Source organism: Asterias rubens, chromosome 10, assembly GCF_902459465.1.
Source record: "Asterias rubens chromosome 10, eAstRub1.3, whole genome shotgun sequence".
Lineage (NCBI taxonomy): Eukaryota > Metazoa > Echinodermata > Asteroidea > Forcipulatida > Asteriidae > Asterias > Asterias rubens.
This window is the reverse complement of record NC_047071.1, coordinates 7,202,704-7,224,802: the sequence shown is the minus strand read 5'-3', so window position 1 is coordinate 7,224,802 and position 22,099 is coordinate 7,202,704. Positions and strand designations below refer to the sequence as shown.

Genomic DNA, 22,099 nt, shown 5'->3' with positions numbered 1-22,099 from the left:
TTTGTGTACTTCTAACACACCAAGTTAATGACTCCTCTCTAATTGTGTTGTTTATATCTCTAGGAAACCTAAACGTTGTATATTAATTACTTTCGTTCCTTTAATTTGTAAATAAGTTTTGGAGTGTTTTGTTTGTGAATGAATAGAAAACAAAAAGTTTCTTGTGACATGTTCCGCTTTTCTTGTGGTAGTTTTTTTCATGTGTCATTGTTCGTTTCCTGTCTTACATGAAATTGTGGTGTTATGTTGTCGTATAGTCTGCAAATCTCAGCCCATCTTTTTTTGTCCTCAATTATTATCTTTTTGGAGTGAAATTAAACCTACAGAATGGGCCGAATAAATAAAAACCAGCATTTGCTTTTACTAGCCTTTTACTTAAATCCTTAAATAAATAAAAGTAAGCCTTAATATTGCTAGTAATTGGTCGAACTAGCGGGTAAAAGCAATGCTTGAGGGACTCTTCTTATTGAGATGTAAATAAAACCGACGTTTTACTATTACCTGATAGTTTCACAAGATACTGGGTCGTATAAAGGCCAGCATTAACAAATTTCGATTTTAAGTTCAGGCATGAGAATTTGTCCAAATCTCTATAAATAACCTTTTACTGGAAAAACACCATGTACTTGAACGGATTAGTAAGTGGTCAGAGAAAAGCTCAATAGCGGGGTGTTCAGGAGTATAGCAATAGAGGCATGGACTCGCAGATCAATACTTAGTCAATTTTTTGATGGCGGCAGTGGCTATGATGAGGAAACAGCCAGCCTCTCCATGCCAGAGCTCCAGAGATTGATATTTTTAGAGCAATTAAAGTACACAACAAATTTATAAGCAACATTTATAGTTGGATCATTAGGCCAAGGGAAACATAACCGAGCCATATATGCAACACTGTTGTGTAAGTAAAATCTCAAGCTCCTCATACAGTAGCTTGTAAAAATACAAGTAATTGCTACAGTATGTTAGTACAATGTCGTTTTTATTTATATGTCTATAAGTGGAAGGTAATCCCGCGAGCAAAATGTTCATGCCTGATCTTTGACTTTTCAGTCTTCTTGCTAATCTGGACCTTTAACTTGATAAGTAATTGCTAGTTTTTATTTGTTCGGCCCATTGATATCAATAGACCTTCAAACAAACATAACATTGAAAGAACAAACATTCATAAGGAAGACAAATAAATCAAGCTCGGAGAAATGTTGAGCTTCATTCTAAAAAAACAGACAAAGAAAACTTTACAAATAAAGAAAACTTTTGTAAGTTGAGTGAGTAAACAGTCTAAAACATGTAAATGCAGAAACGGATTTTGTTTATTGTTTAAAACATGTGCACGACAATTTGGTGTGGCAATGATTACGATTCGTCAACTATCAGGGCGTGTGCACAAAATACACTAGTGGAAATAGAGGTGAAACGCCAATTTGTAATCTATCCATATTATGCATAATTTCCCTACCTCTTTTTTCTACTTTTTGATACTTTGTTTGGGAGGGTTTCAAGAGACATTTGCATGCAAATTTAATAAATATAAATAAAATAAATAAAAATACTATTATGGCTTATGTTTACATACATAAATAAAGGCGAAAATGACTACACTTACTTTTTGCAAATTATGCATATTTCCCCTGCTTACTTGTTTTCTACTTTTTTTGCTTTGTTAGTGTGTATGGTTTAAAGAGACTGTTGCAAAATAAACCATTTCTGTTGCAAATTGTTCAGGTCAAGCTTTTTTGTTTGCATAAATTGACTACACTAAAACCACTTTGCCCTTAAAGCCGTGTGTACACATAAAGTATCGACACCATGGAACTCACTGAAAAAAGATCTGGAGTCTACCGTGTGTGTAAAAGAAACTAAACACTTTTGAAACGGCTGCCGAATAAAAAATATATATATATCTGATTCTGGGGGAAAGGTTTATATGTATGGATAGCGATGGACTCGACTTACATATGACACCAAAAATGCCGACAATTCAGCTTGGGTGAGCCCTGGGCCCACTTTCATAGCGTTGCTTAACGGTAAGTAAATTTGCGTGCTTACTGTAGCAGAACAAATTGCTTAAGCCTTAGCGTATTTCGCTGGTTAGCAGAAAAATTGGGTGGCCATATTGCGTGTTTACCGTAGATTTGCATTGTGACGTCATTTATTTTCGTGCGGTAAGCACCGGAAGGTTAGCATGCCCTTTCGCGTGCTTACGGTTAGCAGCGCTATGAAATAGACATTGCAAAGTAAGCACAAAATCGGCCGCTAAGCAGCGCTATGAAATTGAGCCCTGCTCACCTTTGTAAAGGATATAGAAATTCGCCTTAGGTGAGCCCTGCTCACCTTTGTAAAATGTATGGAAATTAGGTTGGGCAGGAATTTGCCTTCCCTTTGTGAGAGGTAAGTCCTTTGGAGCTTACAAAAGTCAATCCAAGATTTCGGCTACTTCAGGTCAATGGGTAACTCGAAGAATAAGTAGCCAACATCTGTGACATTCCCTTTTCAACAAACCGTATTTGAATAATAAATTTACTTAATCCCCATCTGGTTATTAAGTCAATGAGATGTTCAATTAATATTATAATTCCTAAAATCAGTTTTTATTCAAAGTCACCATCACCCCATCCTGACTCCGAACACACCACTGAGTCTACCAGGGAAAATTACAACGCTACATGAAAAATATGCAATTCCTGTTCACTCATGCTATACAAAATATGGTTTATTAAACCAAATAAAATCACTCAGCGAACCCAAACTGATCGCAATTGATCATGAATTTATCATATCACCCTGAATTTTGTAAGCTCCAAAGGACTAGTTACCTCTCACAAAGTGAAGAATAATTCCTGCACAGCCTACTTACATACACTTTACAAAAGTGAGCAGTGCTCACCCTAGCACGAATTTATTTCGGACTTGTTGGTGTAATATGAAAGTCGAGTCCAAAAGCTATCTATACATTATCAACCTTTCCCCCAGAATCATTTATTTGTTTACTTGGCAGCCGTTTCAAAAGTGTATATATTTTTTTTGACCCTGTAGAGGGCCGACGAGAGTTAACCCTTATAGTAACGTTGTGTGTACAGAGTGTACAAACTTATCACCATCATTATCATTACACACAATATGAATCAAAAACACTTAATACAGTTCTTGTTACTTCCCGTGTATATTCTATACAGATTTATTACATCATATCATTCATCATATTTGCATTATTTATATTATTTATAAGTCATCATTTAAATATGCAGGAGGAAAACTCAGAAAATCCTTTAAATTGCCTAGACTTGGAAATAGATTTCTTCATGCCTCCATGGTAACATCTTTTTGTACACAATGTGCAAAATAAATGAAAGGGAAGGTAGGACATTGTATAATCAATCAACATTGGCAGGTTGGACTTTATGTTGAGGGGTGTACAACATGCCACACTTTCCAGCACCAAATGCTCAGCATCCAAACAAATAACATTTAAATTGCAATAGGGATAAGATAAATCATGTAGCTTGTACTCTTCCAATTGTTACTGCTGTATCATCCCTACACAATACAAAACTGTTTTCCTGTTATAATAATTCTTTTATATTACGATATAATTTTAAGTAAACATAAAATATTGTAAATTTGCAACAAAAACAGCAAATAATAATAATATATGGTAAGTCATGGAACAAATAATATGCATTATAATTGAACCCCATCTGATAAATCAATGTTCATGCAAATCAATAACACAATTAAATACAATCTGTGTCATGTCATATCTGCACTTCAAATTGTTCTTTAAGCAACATATAAAACAATCAAGCCGTGAAAGGCTAATACAAAAGAGATGTGTTTTTTACAGGGTAGATTGATTCCATTCTCTTGTTTTCTATAAACATAAGATCAAACAAATCAGTGAAACAATTGTAGTGGTCGAGGTAAGATTGAAAACAATGGTCAAAATAATGTTGTTTTGTTTGGGCTTTTGTGCATGCTCACATGAGGGCATTTGGATTGCAATTCAATTATTTGGGTGATTCATTCGTTAACTTGACAGTACAAACAGCGCAGTGTAATGAACAAAAACGAAGTAGATATATTTAAAGATGCATTGAGAGAATTCCTTTCTGATACTTGAACTAATATTCAAGGATTTAATTACATATAATACACATTAAGAAAACTTATACTTAAAAAAAACGAAATTATACTTAATTTGTTTAATTCTTAATTTTGTTTACAGCAAATATGAAATATAAAAAAAAAATTCAATACTGCTTCTTATTATTTAAAGTTGACAATTGCCATTCTCTTACAAGATGAACAGTGTAAAAATCCAAAATCTGTGTTGAGTTTATTACTTCATGTACGTGTATTACAGAATGACACCCTACCCTCCCTCCTTCATATATTGAATTGTGCAATTAAGAACATTTAAAGTTTTAGAGAGACTGACAAGTAAGAATATATAAATAAGAAAGAAACAAAAGTTTGCTCACTTGTTTTAAAGACACTGGACACTATTGGTAATTGTCAAAGACGTACACTAGTTACCAGTTGCCAGTCAATATGTGTATAATAGTTTTGGTTTGACACTTTCACTCTGTGCTAGTTTAGTCCTCTGGAAACCATCCACAGGCTACGTACTGGTTTGGGAATCCAACCCGGAATCCAACCCACAAACACTACATTCTCCAGCAGATTTTGTCATGTATGAGGCCAGGCATGGCAACTTGGATAATAGTTCAATCAACTAAACCTGTTGGAATGTGATGGATTAAATGAAGGGTTCCTAAACAAAGAAAGTTACTAATAGGGGTGTACAAAGACAAAATTAAAAAATAGAATGATATCACTCTAAGAGAAGAGTAAAATAGCACCTCTATTAAAGTTGATTCATTTTCCCTACATGTTCACATCACATCCTGTATTAAGCACACTTTTAAACTTCATGGTGACTTTCCATTTCCTGCTTTAATGCCCCCACACCAGCAAATCAAGTCTATCTATTGCCCAATTTGTGTGTTACCAGCCAAACAACTGTCATGTGAACTATTTGTAACTGTAGTACCAACCCACACATATTTGTAAGCAATTTTGTCCATCCTAATTAACCCCATAAACCTGGGCAGTGAGTTGTAACTGATTTTTATCTCCCACAACTTAATAAACAAACTTTGGAAAGTATACTCAATTTTTAAAAGCAACCTTCTTAATAAAAATTCAAGATATCATCAAGATATTGCGTGATGTCTTGGGTATCTTTATCAGCGAATATGATTTGTATCTCTTGGACATAAGATCTACAAGTCTTGACTCATTAACAGGCAGCCATCACACAAGAAACTGTTTGCTAAATTGCCTCTCTCTTATTGTTTGATTCTACAACTAAGCATATCAAATTGGAATTTGTCAGCGATGTTTTTTTCTCTTTATGTCGGTGACAACAATACTACCACATGATAGGTTTGTTTTTAAAGGATTCCACCACATGTCCGGAGAAGCGACGGAGGAACTTGGGGTATTCTCTCTTGTAGACCGCACGAATAACAGAGCTTGGTACCCAACCTCCTGGATTGGCTGTAAAATACAACACATAACAGTTGATTAGTTTCAAAACATTGGTTTAATACAGTCAAATCATCCCATTGTTAAAAATTCCCTGAATCATATTTACAAAGTTGTCTGACATTCTTAAATATTGTCTTGCATTCCTTGACAATAAGTGCATATAACACTGGAACAAGCATATTAACCTTACTTAAGTCCACAATTTTGGGAGTTGGGTTATCAAAAAGAAGATGATATTAGGGGATATGGGAAGGTCTCTGTCTTTCAAATAAGGAAAAGATTAATTTGCACACCTCAAACACATTGTATTCAAACCATTGCAGCACCATCTAAAAATCTGAACCGGTACCCAAATAACCTGTCAGAAAACAACTTGATTTCCTTTTTTTACAAGATAATTAGAATTGTACAACAACTGCACTTTTTAAGCAATCCATTTTTAGCATTTTGAGTTAGTTATTGTTTTAGCTCATTTAACTGAAACTACATGTAGTGCCATAAATACATGAGTTTCATTGTTTTATGTAAATCCGCATGTCAGTTGCAATATTCGATGTAAGTTTAAGTCAGTACATCATCTATTACACTAATTTGAGTATTGCTGGCACAGATATGTCTTGAACTGTCTGTAAGGTGTTCTGTCGGACTGGTGTTCAATCTAGAGGATACAATTCTTTCCTTTCAGACTGGTTTCAAATATATATATTTTGTGTACACAACTTCATTGAAAGAGCCTTTGTTGCAACCAAAAGTTGACTTGTGCCAATTTCTTTGCATTTACATGACGCACGGAAAACTGGTGCAAACCTGGCCACATCGAACTTGAATGCATGTCATGGTGGTTGTAGCTAGACCAATTTTAGTGGTGGGCAATAATGTTGAATTATGGGCCATTATTGCTGAAGTGGGGCCAGGTATCCAAACTGTTCGTGTTATGGGGTCCATGCAATAAGTTGAATGGCTGTTTGACTGTGTTCTTTCTCTGTGACATCTGATACTCCTTATCATGAGCTGTACTGACAGGGACTGAGATCAATGCACAGTGGACAATATTTGAAATCTGTGCTGGGCAGCACAATGAATTTTGCTCCGAGTGCTGGGCAAAAACTGGAGCCCAGCACCGCCCACTGTGGCTACAATACTGGTTATAACATAGAGCTACACAAAAAATTGGGTCAAGCAAGAAACTCAAGGCCCATTGTAGATTTATCAACCAAAGATTAGTACTAAATTTCCAATAACAAATTACAAAAAAATAAAAGTTGTGTTTTTATGCTTTGTTGTCTACCACACAAATAATTCAAGTGCTACAATTTTGATACAAAATGGATGTTTCTATAATCCGTTATATGCCATTTAATTCAAGGGAAGGTACATGCACACGTTTGGTAATTGTCAAAGATCAGTCTTCTCACTTGGTGTATCTCACCATAAGCATAAAATAACAAGCCTGTGAAAATTTGGGCTCAATTGGTGATTGAAGTTGCGAGAAAATGATGAAAGAAAAAACACTCTAGTTTGGACGAATTTGTGTGCTTTCGGATAGGAATAAAAGACTTCTAGCTAGAAGTCTTTTGTTATTTTAGTGAGAAAGTACCTCTTTTTCAAAAACTACAATATTTCAGAGGGAGTCGTTTCCCACAATGTTTTATACTATCAACAGCTCTCCAATGCTCGTTACCAAGTCAATTGTTAAGTTAATATTTGTTTTGAGTAATTACCAAACGTGTACCTTCCCTTTAATACAAGTTCTTGTGTTTGGTAATAATAGTTTGATTATATTTGCTGTCCTGACTCCCGCCTGACTGCAATCCCTATACATTTGTACATGTACATGTACCTCTCCATTGAAGGGATAAAGCAAGACCTTTTAACCACCAGCACTGAATTAAGTTTCTAAACTTACTTAGGGTTCCACAATAATCTTTCAAACTTTGAGTTTTACAATATTTCCCATTTTATAAACATTTTACATTCTCTATACTACATGTAGTAACAAACCTCTTCATCAAAACACTTCATCATGAACTTTTAACCAATTTCATGCATCAGCGATTTAGAGTCATCAATGCTTTCCCCCAAATTCTAAAGAACTGTGGTAAATACGTATGCCCTCCACATCCCCCTGGGTCTACCTAGAAATACCAGGGTTTTGTTTCCCCATGACGCCTAGGATTGAATGGCTCACATTACAATACCATTCAATATACAAGTATAGAACACTAGCAACGAGTTGTGACACAAAGTGAACTAATTCATTACCCAAACATGTTAGTTCGCAAAATAAAAGGAAAACCATGCAGATTCAGGGCATATGTATGTGGACCATTACATTCTATTCTACTTTTAAAACATCTTTCTAACCATACATGTATATGCTTTTATATAAAAAAAAACAGTTTCAAAAGCTTTTCATAGACCAACTAGATCGATCCAAGGCAAAGTGTCCCTTTAAAGTATCCTCCAGGGTAGAAATAAAACAAGTCCATATTAAACCACATCAGGAAGTCATACAAGGAAGTGAACTGAAGTAACTATCTACCATCTACATTGACATGTAAACTGAAGTGCTGATTTTGACCAAGCCCTCAACAATTCTCAATAAACTAAAAGTTGAGTGAATAGACAGTGTGTTTACTGAAGACTAAATCTACATAACATGACATCAAGTAGTTAGTTTCTTTTTCCCCCTCTATCCATAACAAGACTCTATCAATAAGGAAGTTTCTCAACATTTATGTATGTCCTGTAATTAGTGCCTTTACATGTATATATTAACCCTACAATATTCAGTTTATGTCTTCTAAAAACTGTGCAGAGTTTAGTTTCTCCCGAAAGTAGTGAAATGTACATTTTTCAGTTGCAGAATGTAAGAGAAGCCATTTGCAGCTTTATGTCTTCTACGAGTAACAGCAATCCACATGTAGCAATGTTGTGATGGAGGCAATGTAAGATGAGGCATTGAGTGTCTTGGCTGTGTGATTAAGAAATGAGCAGAAAGTCGGGTCCTTTATCGATTGGCCAAGACCCTGCAAAGTTTTAAACACTCAAGTTAAAGTTGTAGTTTATTTTGCTGTCCAAAGAAAAAGTATATTAAAACTTTCCCGAGTATCGGGAAATGTAAAAACAAACTGTTGACTTTAGTGATGCACATGTCTGTTTCTCGGTATGGGTGTCTCTTACACTCTCTGCCTGAATGAAGAGGTGCACTGCATATAGGCCTACTTGTCAAGACCTTGGTAAACCGAAAAAGCCATGTTTTATTTTATTTGGATAAATTAATCCCTTCTATAAATAAAAGTGGTTTGTCACAATGTATTTCAATATGTAAATGGATGTGACTGTACAATCCAATTCAAATTTGAGCACTGTATTTGACTCAAAGTTTGAACAAAAATGATAATGACAGGCTGGAAATCAATGTGACTGATGAAACCAAACGTGACTGACGGGACAAAATGTGACTGACGGGACACATTTTGAGATGTCATATTTTATTTACAATTTAAATAGTTTTTTTTTGGTTTAGGCCAATTGGATAGAAGATAGATTCAACTTTGAACAAGAAATATACACTTAATTGTAAAAAATAAGCAACTACATGTATTTCATTTTATTGCGTGGCTGTCGGGACATTTCAACACCCATACCTAAAAAAACTATAGTAGGCATTCATAATATTTCCTGCGGGTTTTAAATTTTACCTTGGATTGAAGTAAAGGTTTAAAAGCTGATATTTAACCATAACAAAATATATTAAGTGGCTCGAACTACAACACATGGGAATCAAGATTTGCCTGCTTATTTAGGGTACACACACCCCTTCAAAATCCCTAAACTTCAAATCATCATAAAACATATCAAATTACAGGAGGCCAAAAACAAACAAGATTTCTGACAGCTTAGTTTGTCTACTTTGCATGTAATGAACTTTTAAAATTCATGCAAGCGCAACATTTCTGTAGAGTAAGCCACCTGTACAAATTTGAACTCAATTAGTTGTCAAAGTTGTGAGAGAATAATGGAATAAAAAATATCCTTGTCACACAAAATGTGTGCTTTCAAATGCTTCAATTCGAGACCTCAGCTGAGGCCTCCAATTACATTCAAATATTTTAGTGAGAAATTACTTCTTTCTCAAAAACTACATCACTTCATAAGGAGCCGTTTCTCACAATATTTAATACCATCAACCTCTCCCCATTACTCGTTACCATGAGCCATGATGGACAATTTGGGTTTTGATTATGACAATGTAAGGACGAAGATAAGAAACAATGATGTTAGCTGGAAGGGTGCCACCGGTGGTAGTAAAGCCAGGCATATCAGATAATTTATTTTGTGTTCTTTTAATTTGGGCCAATGGCATTCTAAAGATGTTTCAAAAGATGGTCAAGAATTAAATAGTGGCGCCAAGTAAATCTGCACGGTAGCAATTTGGAGGTCTTTTTCTCTTTGCAACAAAAATTATGTAATTCTGGCTTTAAGCCCAATACCCACTATTATTGTGTCCAGTCACAGTTTTTATCAACAGGATCCTATTAACAAATTTATCTGATACCCTACCACTCCCACTCCATTAGGTTTGTACATCCACATTATACACATAGGTCAACTGTCCACAGGAAACATCAAGTCCTTGACATATGACCCCAAACAATCTAACTAATCAAACAATAATGCAATGTCACTGACTACTAGGAACATGGAGTGATCCAGAAAAGCTGTCACAAGAGGGACTCTAACTGTATAGCTGTGTCAAACATGGCAATAGAAAACATCAGTTCAATTCAACCAATGACAACATGGACACATATGCACAAAAATATGACTTTGTTCATTGCATTTACACTAGAGAGGTTAACAGATAATATGGCCTTGTTTGTTGCTAAAAGGCTGGTGTATACGTAGACCATGAGAACTTTGTTTACAAGAAGCGTGACCTTGTGCATTTTTTGGGTATTCTGGCAGGCAAGATACTACACCAGTCCTATGGGAAAGCTGACATTTTGTGTCATAATTTCCACATAAATCCAAGAATTATGAAAGTAAAAGCTGGACAAGTTTTGAGATGTGCCCCCTTTCATCATATCAAAAGTTGATAGGAATTAGACAGTGCAATCTCCATAAAATTTTACGTTTGATTCCATATTAGGCCAGGTACAAATCGTGCCTGCAGGAAGTCCAGGCTCTGTGGCTCTTTTGTAAACATGATGTCCAAGGTCAAATCGTCTATAAAGCCAGCTGCTTAGATACACTCAATTGACTTGCTAATTGTCAAATACTTTGAGCAGGACTCTTCAAACTTTTAAAACCTCCAATTATATTTATGCAGAACAATCCTTTCTTATCCAAATGCCAAAAGATCAGTATTAATCTGTGCCTCACTGGGGATTTCAGCATTAATTTACATGTTTCTGAAATTTATAAACTTTTGTATTTCTTAACATCGTGCATTTTCTGTACTGAATGGAACTGGACAGCTGAAATAAAGACATATCAAGACTGCATTGTGGCCCTTGAGAGAAATAGAAGATTTAAATATCAACATTAAATTTCATGGAAAATGTCATGACTTTCCCTCTGAGATGCCAAACTTGATTTAAGCTTGGGTAGTATTGCTTCTTTAACCAACGATGTATCGTCAAGAAAAAATTTAAAGCCTAAAATTCTGACGTCTCACGAAGCCAGAAAGTTTTTATATAGTCAATCCGCAGCACACACAAAATCCATATTCTACCTGGAAATGTTAAAAGCGAGACCGGATTGTAGCTATTCCAGTCAGGATACAGCAATTTACACCGATAGTCCAACACTCCGTTACAAAAAAAACCCCACCATAAGAACACATAGTTTTCCTGCACGGTGATTGGCTGACGATGACATCATCAATGATATGGGTATGGTGCCCCGACCGCCAAGCCAGCGTTAGTCAAAACAACAAAAGAGCCTGTCTAGCATGAGCTGAATCTGGGGGCTGCCCTAGCTTAACTTGATGTCTTAAACTTTCTTCCAGATTTGAGAAAATTTCTTTAAAATTTAATGTCTGCAATTTTCCTCGGTCACAACATTTGTAGTGTATAAAATGTAGGTTCTGGTAAATGTAGACCAAGCATCCGGCTCCACACTTTGATGCTTCAGAATCTAGCTCAGCTTTCTTATGAACATGAATATTTATCAACAGCTAGTCACAACAATCAAACTGTTGGTTGAGCTTCAACTTTGGACCTGATGTATAATGTAGTGTATACATGATTCGTTGTGTAATGTGCATAGAAGATCAGTCTTTGCACTGATTCCAATCATGCCTTTATCAAATGTTTCTTTCATGTACCAGCCAATATTTTCTAAAGACGTCTTAGACTGCTTAGTCACATGGCCTTTCATCTCTCCCTGAGATGCCATTGCTAGGCCCAATACATTAAGGCTTTCCAACTGTCTTATTGTGCTTCAAAACATAAACCCTATACAAATATGAACCATTAAAATCTGTAAATGATTACATCAAACCTCTTTACATGGGTGTCCAAACCTAATTTCATTTAAGAAACAAATTAGAATGGCAAGAAAAAAAGGTTGCTTTCTGTTTAAAAAATTAATCCCCAAGGGGTAGGGGGAAAAGAACACTTAACCCTGAAGTGAACTGGTTAAAGGAACACGTTGCCTTGGATCGGACGAGATGGTCTTTTAAAACCATTTGAAATCGTTTGTTATGAATTGCAAAAGTTTAGAAAGATATTTTAAAAGTAGAATATCAAAATTGCATGGTTTACCTTTTACGTCTCAAACTAACACGGTCTGCCATTTTTGTAAGTAAAAATTTTGACTCCCAAAAACGGCTGACCGTGTTTCTTCGCGACGTATAAGGAAAACCATGCAATTTCGAGGCATGTTTGTGTGGATCATTTTATTATGCTAAATTATCTTTCTCAACGTTTGCAATTCATAACTAACGATTTCAAATGCTTTTCAAAGACCAACTCGACCGATCCAAGGCAACGTGTTCCTTTAAGTCTAAAACTAACAAATTCTTAAAGTGAAATGTCAGTGAAGAAGTTTTGATGCACTTACCATGGGCTACGTAGTATATCTTACAAACCAGGTTATCCCGAGTTGCATTTTCCTTATTCACATCTGGTGAATCCAGGAACGTTTGACACAGCATGCAGACATTGATCTTAGCACGGATCCCTTTATTACTCTGTGCAATTTAAAAATACACACAAAAACTAGAATACATCAAAACATTCTACAGCCTTGACCTTATCACTCCAGTGTATTGAACGGAAAGTCTTAACATCTTGTTCTCAGCCGCAGTGTCCAAGCAACTTGGCATTACACCTAGTAAATAAACTTAGATTGATTGTTATCTACGTATGTCTGCTGTATTAAATGTTCTCCATGTTAGCAGAGGGCAAATAGTATCTAGAGAGCATGACATGTTTATGAAAGTTTGATGAATTGATCAAGCAAAAAGCTGCTCCTTGCCATAAAGCTCATTTAACAACGACTGCCTCAAGCAAACTGCAATACTCAAAGTGCAATTAACAAAAGTGCAATTAACAAAAGTGCATACTTTAGGTTGAAAACAGAGCCCTTACAATAACCGGCACTGTGGCGACACAGTGCACTGGATCATTCAACTGCGTGCATTCCAGAGCTGGTACACCTGGTTCGAATCCCGCCCCGTATCAAAGGGACATGACTTTTACTGCTAGCACTAGTAAGTGATTGGGGTCCGTCATGTCTCTCCCCTTAGGGTAGGGTGACTATTCCGGGTGGGAAAGTAAAGGAAGGGCTGGGACTAGCCATCCCTTAAGGGTTCTAATGGGTGATCACCACGCTGGTTTTGATCAGACTTTGAGTCCCCTGAATGCCTGGTCTTCACTCTAACTAACTTTCTGCACAAATTTGTTTAACCTTAAAACACTTTTTTTCTGCGCCTTAAACACCCAGCAGGGTGGATATGTGCGCATTACAAGTCTTATTATTATTATTATTATTATTAAGAACTAACTCACAGCGTCAGGGTGTTCCACTGAAGAGTTGACAACAATCCAAGATCCAACATCCCCCTGTGTCTGTCGACTAAGATCCAGCTTACGGACATGTGAGAGGAAGCAAGTATCTCTCTGTGTTGCTGGCCAGACTCTGCGCATCATCTGATGACAGATGAAAGTATCTGGAGCCAGAGTCTCTAGATTCTTACACCAGTCTAAGGTACCTGGAGAGATACAACATCAAGGTTATCTGTCAGTCTCAAAACATTGTTAACATGTGATGTGTAAAGACTTCAATGAAAAGTCTAGAAAAAGACTTAAAACTTTTTGTTAAATTACAAACAGTTTTAATGATTGACGTAATAAAATAATTATTGAATCATTTATTGATAAAATTAAACCTTTCTTTTGAACTGTTTTTCAAATCAACTTTTCGCTTGGACTGAATTTTTCCCCATACCACCGAGCCAATATCCACCACCTACATGTACATCAACTTATCTCTCTAGCTTTGTAGGACTTTGCAGAATCTGCTGACATTGAATTTACAGGGCATGCATCACCGACAGTATCTAGCTTGGCTAAGTCCTCAAAGGATGAAGCCGTGCATTCATGCCCTTATTGTTCTCAAGCGCAAGCTTTTCAAGGCAGCCACACCCACGAAAACAAGTGCTGCTTGGAAAATACAAACAGTGCAGAAACCAAGTTTGCAACACCACAAAGAAAGCTTATGGCGAGTTTGTTAACCAACTTTTCATGAACAAACACAGTAGAAAGTCCATCTGGTCTTTAATAAAATCAAAGAAAAAGGTCTCTCATCAGAAAGAATCATTACCCAATCTGGGACCAACCATCAAATATCCTGCTGGGATAGCTGAAAGCTTTAACAAGCTGTTTCACACAACCACTGAAACCATCTTGCCTGTCACCTCACCCAAGTTAATTGTACCTCTGCTTGAGTTATTCATGCTATCTATATCCCAGATCGCCATTGAGATAAAGAGGCTTCAAGCAAATAAGGCATCTAGACCGGATGATTTTACGATTTGCATGTTGAAGTTATCTTCCCCCGCTATATGTACTTGCTGCTCTAAATCAACCTGTATAATAATTTGCTCTCTATTGGCCGCTAGCCTACCCAGAGCATGAACGAAAATGTAGTTTATGTCTACACGAACGGAAACAAAACCAATCTGCATAACTACAGGCCAACTTCTTCGACATCTGTAGTGTTTAAACTCCTGAGAGAAAATTATCAATAAGCATCTCTTAGACCAATGTCATGAAATCAAGAAAGCCTGTAGGCGTGTACTAGTAAAACCATGGAGGAAGGAAGAGAGGGAGTTCGAACGACTCACAAAACAACAGAGTAACAAAAGAATTATTAATTAACATTTATTTCATCGTTGCCCATTCATCTTACAATACATAGATTAATATTACATTCAGTTACACAATAACATGTTTATGATAAAGTAGGCTATTACAATGTATACGCAATATAAGTAATAGATTAACAACAATTTTATATGTAATAAGCGGTTGGACAACAATTAGGTTCAGGTGAAGCCGTGGCTTTTGTTCCTTAACCTATGGACAGACGAACACAAAAAAAAAAAAAAAAAAAAAAAAAAAAAAAAAAAAAAATACCCTGGCAATGCCCCTGTCTGACCAGTGGAAAAAGATAGGAGACCTCCTGCTGGACGGCCGATTAGTGAGTGCGATTAAATCTCTTTATACAGAAGGTGTGGTACCGCCACTCTGCACCGTTGCTTTCGTATAAAGTTGAATCATTGGAGACAAGAATTGTGAATATACACATTTTCATTTACCATTTGTGGTGTTTACATGGAAATGTCTTAGCATGTTTTTACATTTTTTGCGACTTTTCTGTCAATAGCGGTAGTTCAAAATCTGGGTATTAGCACACGAGGGTGGTTGGTATTCAATTGTGTTTTTCGATTTGGTGGGCGAAAGTGTACACAAATTTTATCAGGTCTCAAAAAAGTATTTTTTTCTGAATTATATCCATACGACATACGACACCATAGTTGAGTGAAGAACCAAGTGCGCACGCGCAAACTCGCATACGCCAGGTCGCTTATTGTTTGTATTAGGTATGTGGGTGATAACGAGGTGTCATTAAACGACCGCGGTACCACGGGTTCGGCTTTTGAAGTCCCTTTGTTTGAGCTCCTTCTCTTCCTTCCTCCATGATAAAACCAACCCTAGGCAGAACCTATAACTTACCATCCCATTCCATCCTGTACTTAATATCCCAGAACATATGGCACATTTCACGAGCAGTCACTTTACGTATGGTGTGTGTTGCTTTCAAAGGATCTAGCACTATTCCATCAATCTCTTGCTCCATTTTGTAGATCTTCAAAAAAGGACACCAACAAAGTAGAAGATTATCAAATGGGCTGATCGGAATTGTTTTTGTACAAATACTACATTCATTCCAATTGTGTTGTAAAATGTAAAAAAAACAACACAAAAACAACAACAACAAAGCTAATAAAACTTTCAACACAAAATAGGCCTAACTTACCTTTTTTCTTCTTCACTAACCAACATGTTATAGGAAATACCAACAAGTATTTACAAGTACATGTACATTGTATTACAGCGTACATTGTATAACACCCAAGCAGATCCTTGCCATGTATTCGCAGGATTGTCCGTCACATATTAGCAAACAAATGTACATGTACTATCGCATGCTATGGCATGCACCATGCATTTTTCATCTTTAAAACTTGATGTATTGCTCGGTGCATACCAAATCGTTGCTTGCGAGTGTCTTTGATAATGCTTCAGTAGTTACTGTAAATCACATACCATGGCGCCCCTGGTCTCAAACATTACTGGACGCACTTAGTAACTGTTAACTTCAAACAAGCCCAACCAGTAGAAATGGGTGTAATGTCGCAATTAAATACTGTATGCTTCGTTTGGAAAGTTGTATCCGCCAAGCAAATTCACAAAGATCTACTTGGATGTTATATATAAGAAATAATGAACTACTTGGATGTTATATAAAAGAAATAATGAACGTTTTCCATTTTTGCAATAGTGAGAATATTTTCATTCATTGACTATATAACTTGTCTTTAGCGAGTGAGTGCAGCACTGTTTTTGAGTAGCTCCTACACTGGGCAACAGAATTCACGTATTTTTTAACTTATTTCGTCAGTTTAGTCTTTTGATACTTTTTAATAGTTGTTAATAGTTTCCAGCTGCTTGTGGATGCTATCGAAAGATAAGTTATCTGCTGTTTTCTGCCTACATTTGACTGTTTTTAACATTGCCCTTGGGTTGCCTATGCACTCTCCGTGTCTTCACCAATGCAACGAGGTTCATTCAACCGTGTAGCGTGTGCCACACCATCGCTACCCCTGAGCCTCCAGTGTGGCTGTCGGCGTGAACATGCCTCGTGTACTGTACTCAGCGGGGCAACTTCGTCGTTTGCAAAACTCAACCATTGCACTGATGAAACTCCCTTCGGCAGTTTTTACAATCCTACGTGAGTTAAACCTATGCCGCAGACCACCGACACGTCGACTTTACTGTGGAGGCTACACTACACGATCATGTACATTCCACCCAAAAAGCATCCATGATTTGGGACATGTCGGAACAATTCCTGTAGTTGTTGGGCGGCGGCGGCGGCCATCTTTAATTGGCATGTCGACGAGAACTAACTCTACCTCACCAATTCTGTCACGCAATAATGCTAACCTGGTCGTGATAAAACAGGATAAAATGGAAACACCCAGAGTCTGTCAACTTCTCAACGTGAGTACACTAAATGCGAGGTCAATATGTAATAAATCAGCTGACATTTTGGAAGTCTTTAATGAAAGAAATGTTGATGTCATGGCTATCACGGAAACCTGGCTCAAAAGTAAGGACACCGTTACTCCATCCAATCTTACATCTCAGGGACACAAGTTTGTTCATAACTGTAGAATTAATAAATCTGGTGGAGGTGTTGGACTGCTGTACAAGCCTGATGTTAATCTACGCATCCCCTCCATTAGATTTGCCACTACATCATTCGAATACATGGAATGTGAGATTCTCTGCTCGAGGAAAACAGTTCGTTTGTTCGTGCTTTATCGACCACCTGCCTCCAGCATAACCCTGTTTTTGACTGAGTTTAGCACTCTGATTGAGAGTATGCTTTCATCACCTACTGAATTTGTTGTTATGGGCGATTTCAATATACATTGTGATCGTGTTGATGCTAGAGACACAACATCATTGATGAATCTCCTCGACTCGTGTAATCTGAAGCAACATGTCCATCAAAAACCACACAACCGAGGACACACGCTAGACCTGGTTATTACTCGCTCAACCCTACCCATCATCAGAAACATTGATGTGTTTGATTACACTTTATCTGATCACTCATTGGTAACTTGCTCTCTTGATGTCGACAGACCTGCACCACAGAGGAAGCCTGTAACTTTTCGCAAGATAAGAGACATTGACACTGCTAAGTTTGCTGATGATGTATCTACATCCACACTTGCACACATGGCAAGAGCTGACACAGATCCAGCTGATCTGGTCAGGGCATACAACACAGTCATGGGAGAAATTCTTGATCGTCATGCTCCCTTGAAGACTAAAACCTTTACTCTCCGCCCCAATACTCCCTGGTTTTCGGACGAAATTCGACGAGAACAAGCTAGACGCAAGAAACTTGAAAATAAATTGCGTTCTACGAGCTTAACTGTTGACCGAGACGTATATAAATACCAGCGCAACAAGGTCAGTGAACTCATCCAAAAGTCAAAATGTACCTACTACCAAAACCTCATTGTTGACTGTCGAGGTGATGGGAACCGTATTTTCAGAATTCTTGACGGTCTGCTCGGTCGTAAGAAGGTCGCACAATTGCCATCTGGTGGATCTGCAAGTGATGTTGCCAGCCACTTCAGTCAGTTTTTCCAGAACAAGATCTTCAACATACGAATGAACTGCGAGGAGGTCGTTAATAGTGAAGCTACATCGGATCTTGATGATCTCAGACAGCATCCACGTAGTGCTCCCGATGATAATCTTGCACTCAAGACGGTCTCCTATCTCCACATCAAAAAACTAATACGCCAATCACCACCCAAGTCCAGCATCATTGATCCCATCCCAACCAAACTTCCCAAATTATGTTTATCTGCAGCTGCTCCAGTAATTGCATCAATAGTTAATTCATCAATTTCTCACAGTCTGGTACCTGAAATACTCAAATCTGCATCTGTTACTCCAATCTTCAAAAAGAGGAACAACGATCCCGAGAGTCTCGCAAGTTATAGACCTATCAACAATTTGCCATTTCTCGCAAAAATCCTCGAGAAAGTTGTGGCACATCAACTCTCACACCACATGTCACAAAACCATCTGGATGAACCTTATCAGTCTGCTTATCGCAAATTTCACGGGACCGAGACTGCTCTTACATGCATACAGAACGACATCCTACTCAGCATGGACCAAGGGAAAGTTGCTATACTCGTTTTGTTGGATCTCAGTGCAGCTTTTGACGCTCTCGACCATCAAATCTTGTTGGAGAGACTACAGTCGCACGTCGGTGTGTCGTCGGATACGGCTTGTTGGTTCAAATCGTATCTCGCTGGCCGAACTCAAACTGTGAACATTATAACCGACTCGGAAACAGGTTCATCATCTTACCCTTTAAGGTACGGAGTCCCACATGGGTCGGTATTGGGGCCCCTCCTGTTTAACATTTACATGCTACCCATTGGTCAAGTCATTCGCAATCATGGTTTGACCTGTCACTTCTACGCAGATGATACTGTCCTGTATGAATCAGCTTCACCAACTTCAGATGGTGTAACAATGTGCACTTCACTTATTGAGAGATGTTGCACTGACATCAAACGTTGGATGAACTCAAACTACATGAAACTCAACACTAACAAGACCGAGCTGCTTGTTATAGGTACACCTGGACATTTAAATAAAGTTCCTGCCTTCAACGTAAACATTGGAAATGACTGTGTAGAAGTTTCAAAACAAATCAAGAATCTAAGGGTTGTATTTGACCGTAACATGAAAATGCAAACTCATATTCGTGAAGTAGCTCGTAATGCCATGTACCATCTACATAACATCAGTAAAATTAAACAATATCTGACTTACTCGGTTACTGAACAGGTTATTACATCTCTAGTTATGTCCAGGGTTGATTATTGTAATGCTCTGCTTGCAGGTCTTCCTCAATCTACGATTGCACCTCTACAATGTGTCCAAAATTGTGCAGCTAGAATTCTTACAGGTACTAGAAAATTTGATCATATTACCCCTGTTCTCATGAAATTGCACTGGCTTCCGGTAAAGTATCGTATTATTTATAAAATTTGTCTGCTAGTTTTTAAATGTATAAAAAGTCTAGCTCCAGGCTATCTTTGTGAACTATTGCTTACGGTTAACTCAACTTCACGTAGGACCACACGTTCATCCTCAGATAAAACTAGATTGCAACCTGTGAACACTAGATTATGTACTTACGGTGACAGAGCTTTCTCTGCAATAGCACCTCGTCTGTGGAACCAGCTAAATGTTTGTCTCAGGGAGGAAAACTCCCTCTGTAGCTTTAAATCTGGGCTTAAGACACATCTTTTTAGGGAAGCATTTTTAACTTAAAGTATTTTTCTATGTTCTTACTGCCCTGCTGCTTCATATTATTGTTGCGTTTTTTTTTAATTGTTATTATCATAATTATTGTTTGTGTTTTTTACTGGATCAAACAATTTCGGTGGCTTTTACTCAATGTGTTTGATTGATTATATTCATCTTTTTACTTGTACATGTATCTTTATTGTTTTATGATCATACTTTATGGATTTTATTTTTGGATCTTTTAATTATTTAGTTTTTGTGGTTAAAATGTTTTGTTGTTGTAAAGCGCCTGGGAGCATTTTTAATGGATTTGGCGCTATATAAATGTTTATTATTATTATTATTATTATAAAGATGAAGTGTTCCATTCAACTCCACCTCGTTGAATGGAACTTCAATCTTTCAAATCATGAAAATTATTGCACCATTGCACTCATAAACATTCATTATTTGTATACTATTTGGTGAACTGTATGGAACTAGAATTTCATATTTTGTCTGTGGAAACACTAAGAGAGTAGAGGCATCAACAAGACTACGATGCAGGGAGGCGACGTAACCCAAATGTATGTACATGTACACAAAGGTGCAAGAGGGATTGTGGGTACTGAACATCAAACTGAGGCAGCAAGAAAAATGAGTATGGCCAATGTTTAGTGCGATGAATCAACACTATGTCATGTAGTCTGGGAGCCTGTCATGTACAGTCTGGGAGCCTAGTAATAAGTACATACCTTCATTTCTCCTTCTTGAATCAACACTATGTCATGTAGTCTGGGAGCCTGTCATGTACAGTCTGGGAGCCTAGTAATAAGTACCTACCTTCATTTCTCCTTCTTGAATCAACACTATGTCATGTAGTCTGGGAGCCTGTCATGTACAGTCTGGGAGCCTAGTAATAAGTACATACCTTCATTTCTCCTTCTTGAATCAACACTATGTCATGTAGTCTGGGAGCCTGTCATGTACAGTCTGGGAGCCTAGTAATAAGTACCTACCTTCATTTCTCCTTCTTGAATCAACACTATGTCATGTAGTCTGGGAGTCTGTCATGTACAGTCTGGGAGCCTAGTAATAAGTACCTACCTTCATTTCTCCTTCTTGAATCAACACTATGTCATGTAGTCTGGGAGCCTGTCATGTACAGTCTGGGAGCCTAGTAATAAGTACCTACCTTCATTTCTCCTTCTTGAATCAACACTATGTCATGTAGTCTGGGAGCCTGTCATGTACAGTCTGGGAGCCTAGTAATAAGTACCTACCTTCATTTCTCCTTCTTGAATCAACACTATGTCATGTAGTCTGGGAGCCTGTCATGTACAGTCTGGGAGCCTAGTAATAAGTACATACCTTCATTTCTCCTTCTTGAATCAACACTATGTCATGTAGTCTGGGAGCCTGTCATGTACAGTCTGGGAGCCTAGTAATAAGTACATACCTTCATTTCTCCTTCTTGAATCAACACTATGTCATGTAGTCTGGGAGCCTGTCATGTACAGTCTGGGAGCCTAGTAATAAGTACATACCTTCATTTCTCCTTCTTGAATCAACACTATGTCATGTAGTCTGGGAGCCTGTCATGTACAGTCTGGGAGCCTAGTAATAAGTACATACCTTCATTTCTCCTTCTTGGTGAAGCAGATCCCAGTTGTCTTCAATATTCTCAAATGAGTATCTCACATTTTCTTCAACCTTGTCATGGCACTGCAAGAAAATAACAAGTTTTAAGATAAAAGCCCTTTTGTCACACCAACTGTGCAATGGTAACTGTAAAGCGCAAACAGGCTAAATATTCACATAAATTCATAAGCCTGATTAGCTTTTCTGATAATGAGGCAATCAACATAATGATGATTTAACAAGCATGTTGGCAATCAAAGTCTACTGCAGCATGG

At 37.4% G+C, this 22,099-nt stretch overlaps 1 protein-coding gene across 2 annotated transcripts in view; it reads right to left on the bottom strand.

Annotated features, from left to right (window-relative positions):
• Positions 1–3,141: 3,141 nt before the first annotated feature.
• Positions 3,142–22,099, bottom strand: part of LOC117295999 (ceramide transfer protein-like) — a 31,659-nt gene continuing 12,701 nt past the window's right edge. For both annotated transcript variants that reach the window (XM_033778832.1, XM_033778833.1), the window contains exons 9-13: positions 21,819–21,908; positions 15,801–15,933; positions 13,572–13,774; positions 12,622–12,751; positions 3,142–5,559 (exon numbers count right to left, since the gene is read on the bottom strand). In XM_033778832.1, coding sequence (XP_033634723.1) covers positions 5,432–5,559; positions 12,622–12,751; positions 13,572–13,774; positions 15,801–15,933; positions 21,819–21,908 — 684 coding nt within the window. In that variant the 3' untranslated portion in view covers positions 3,142–5,431. The remainder of the gene's footprint in view (positions 5,560–12,621; positions 12,752–13,571; positions 13,775–15,800; positions 15,934–21,818; positions 21,909–22,099) is intronic.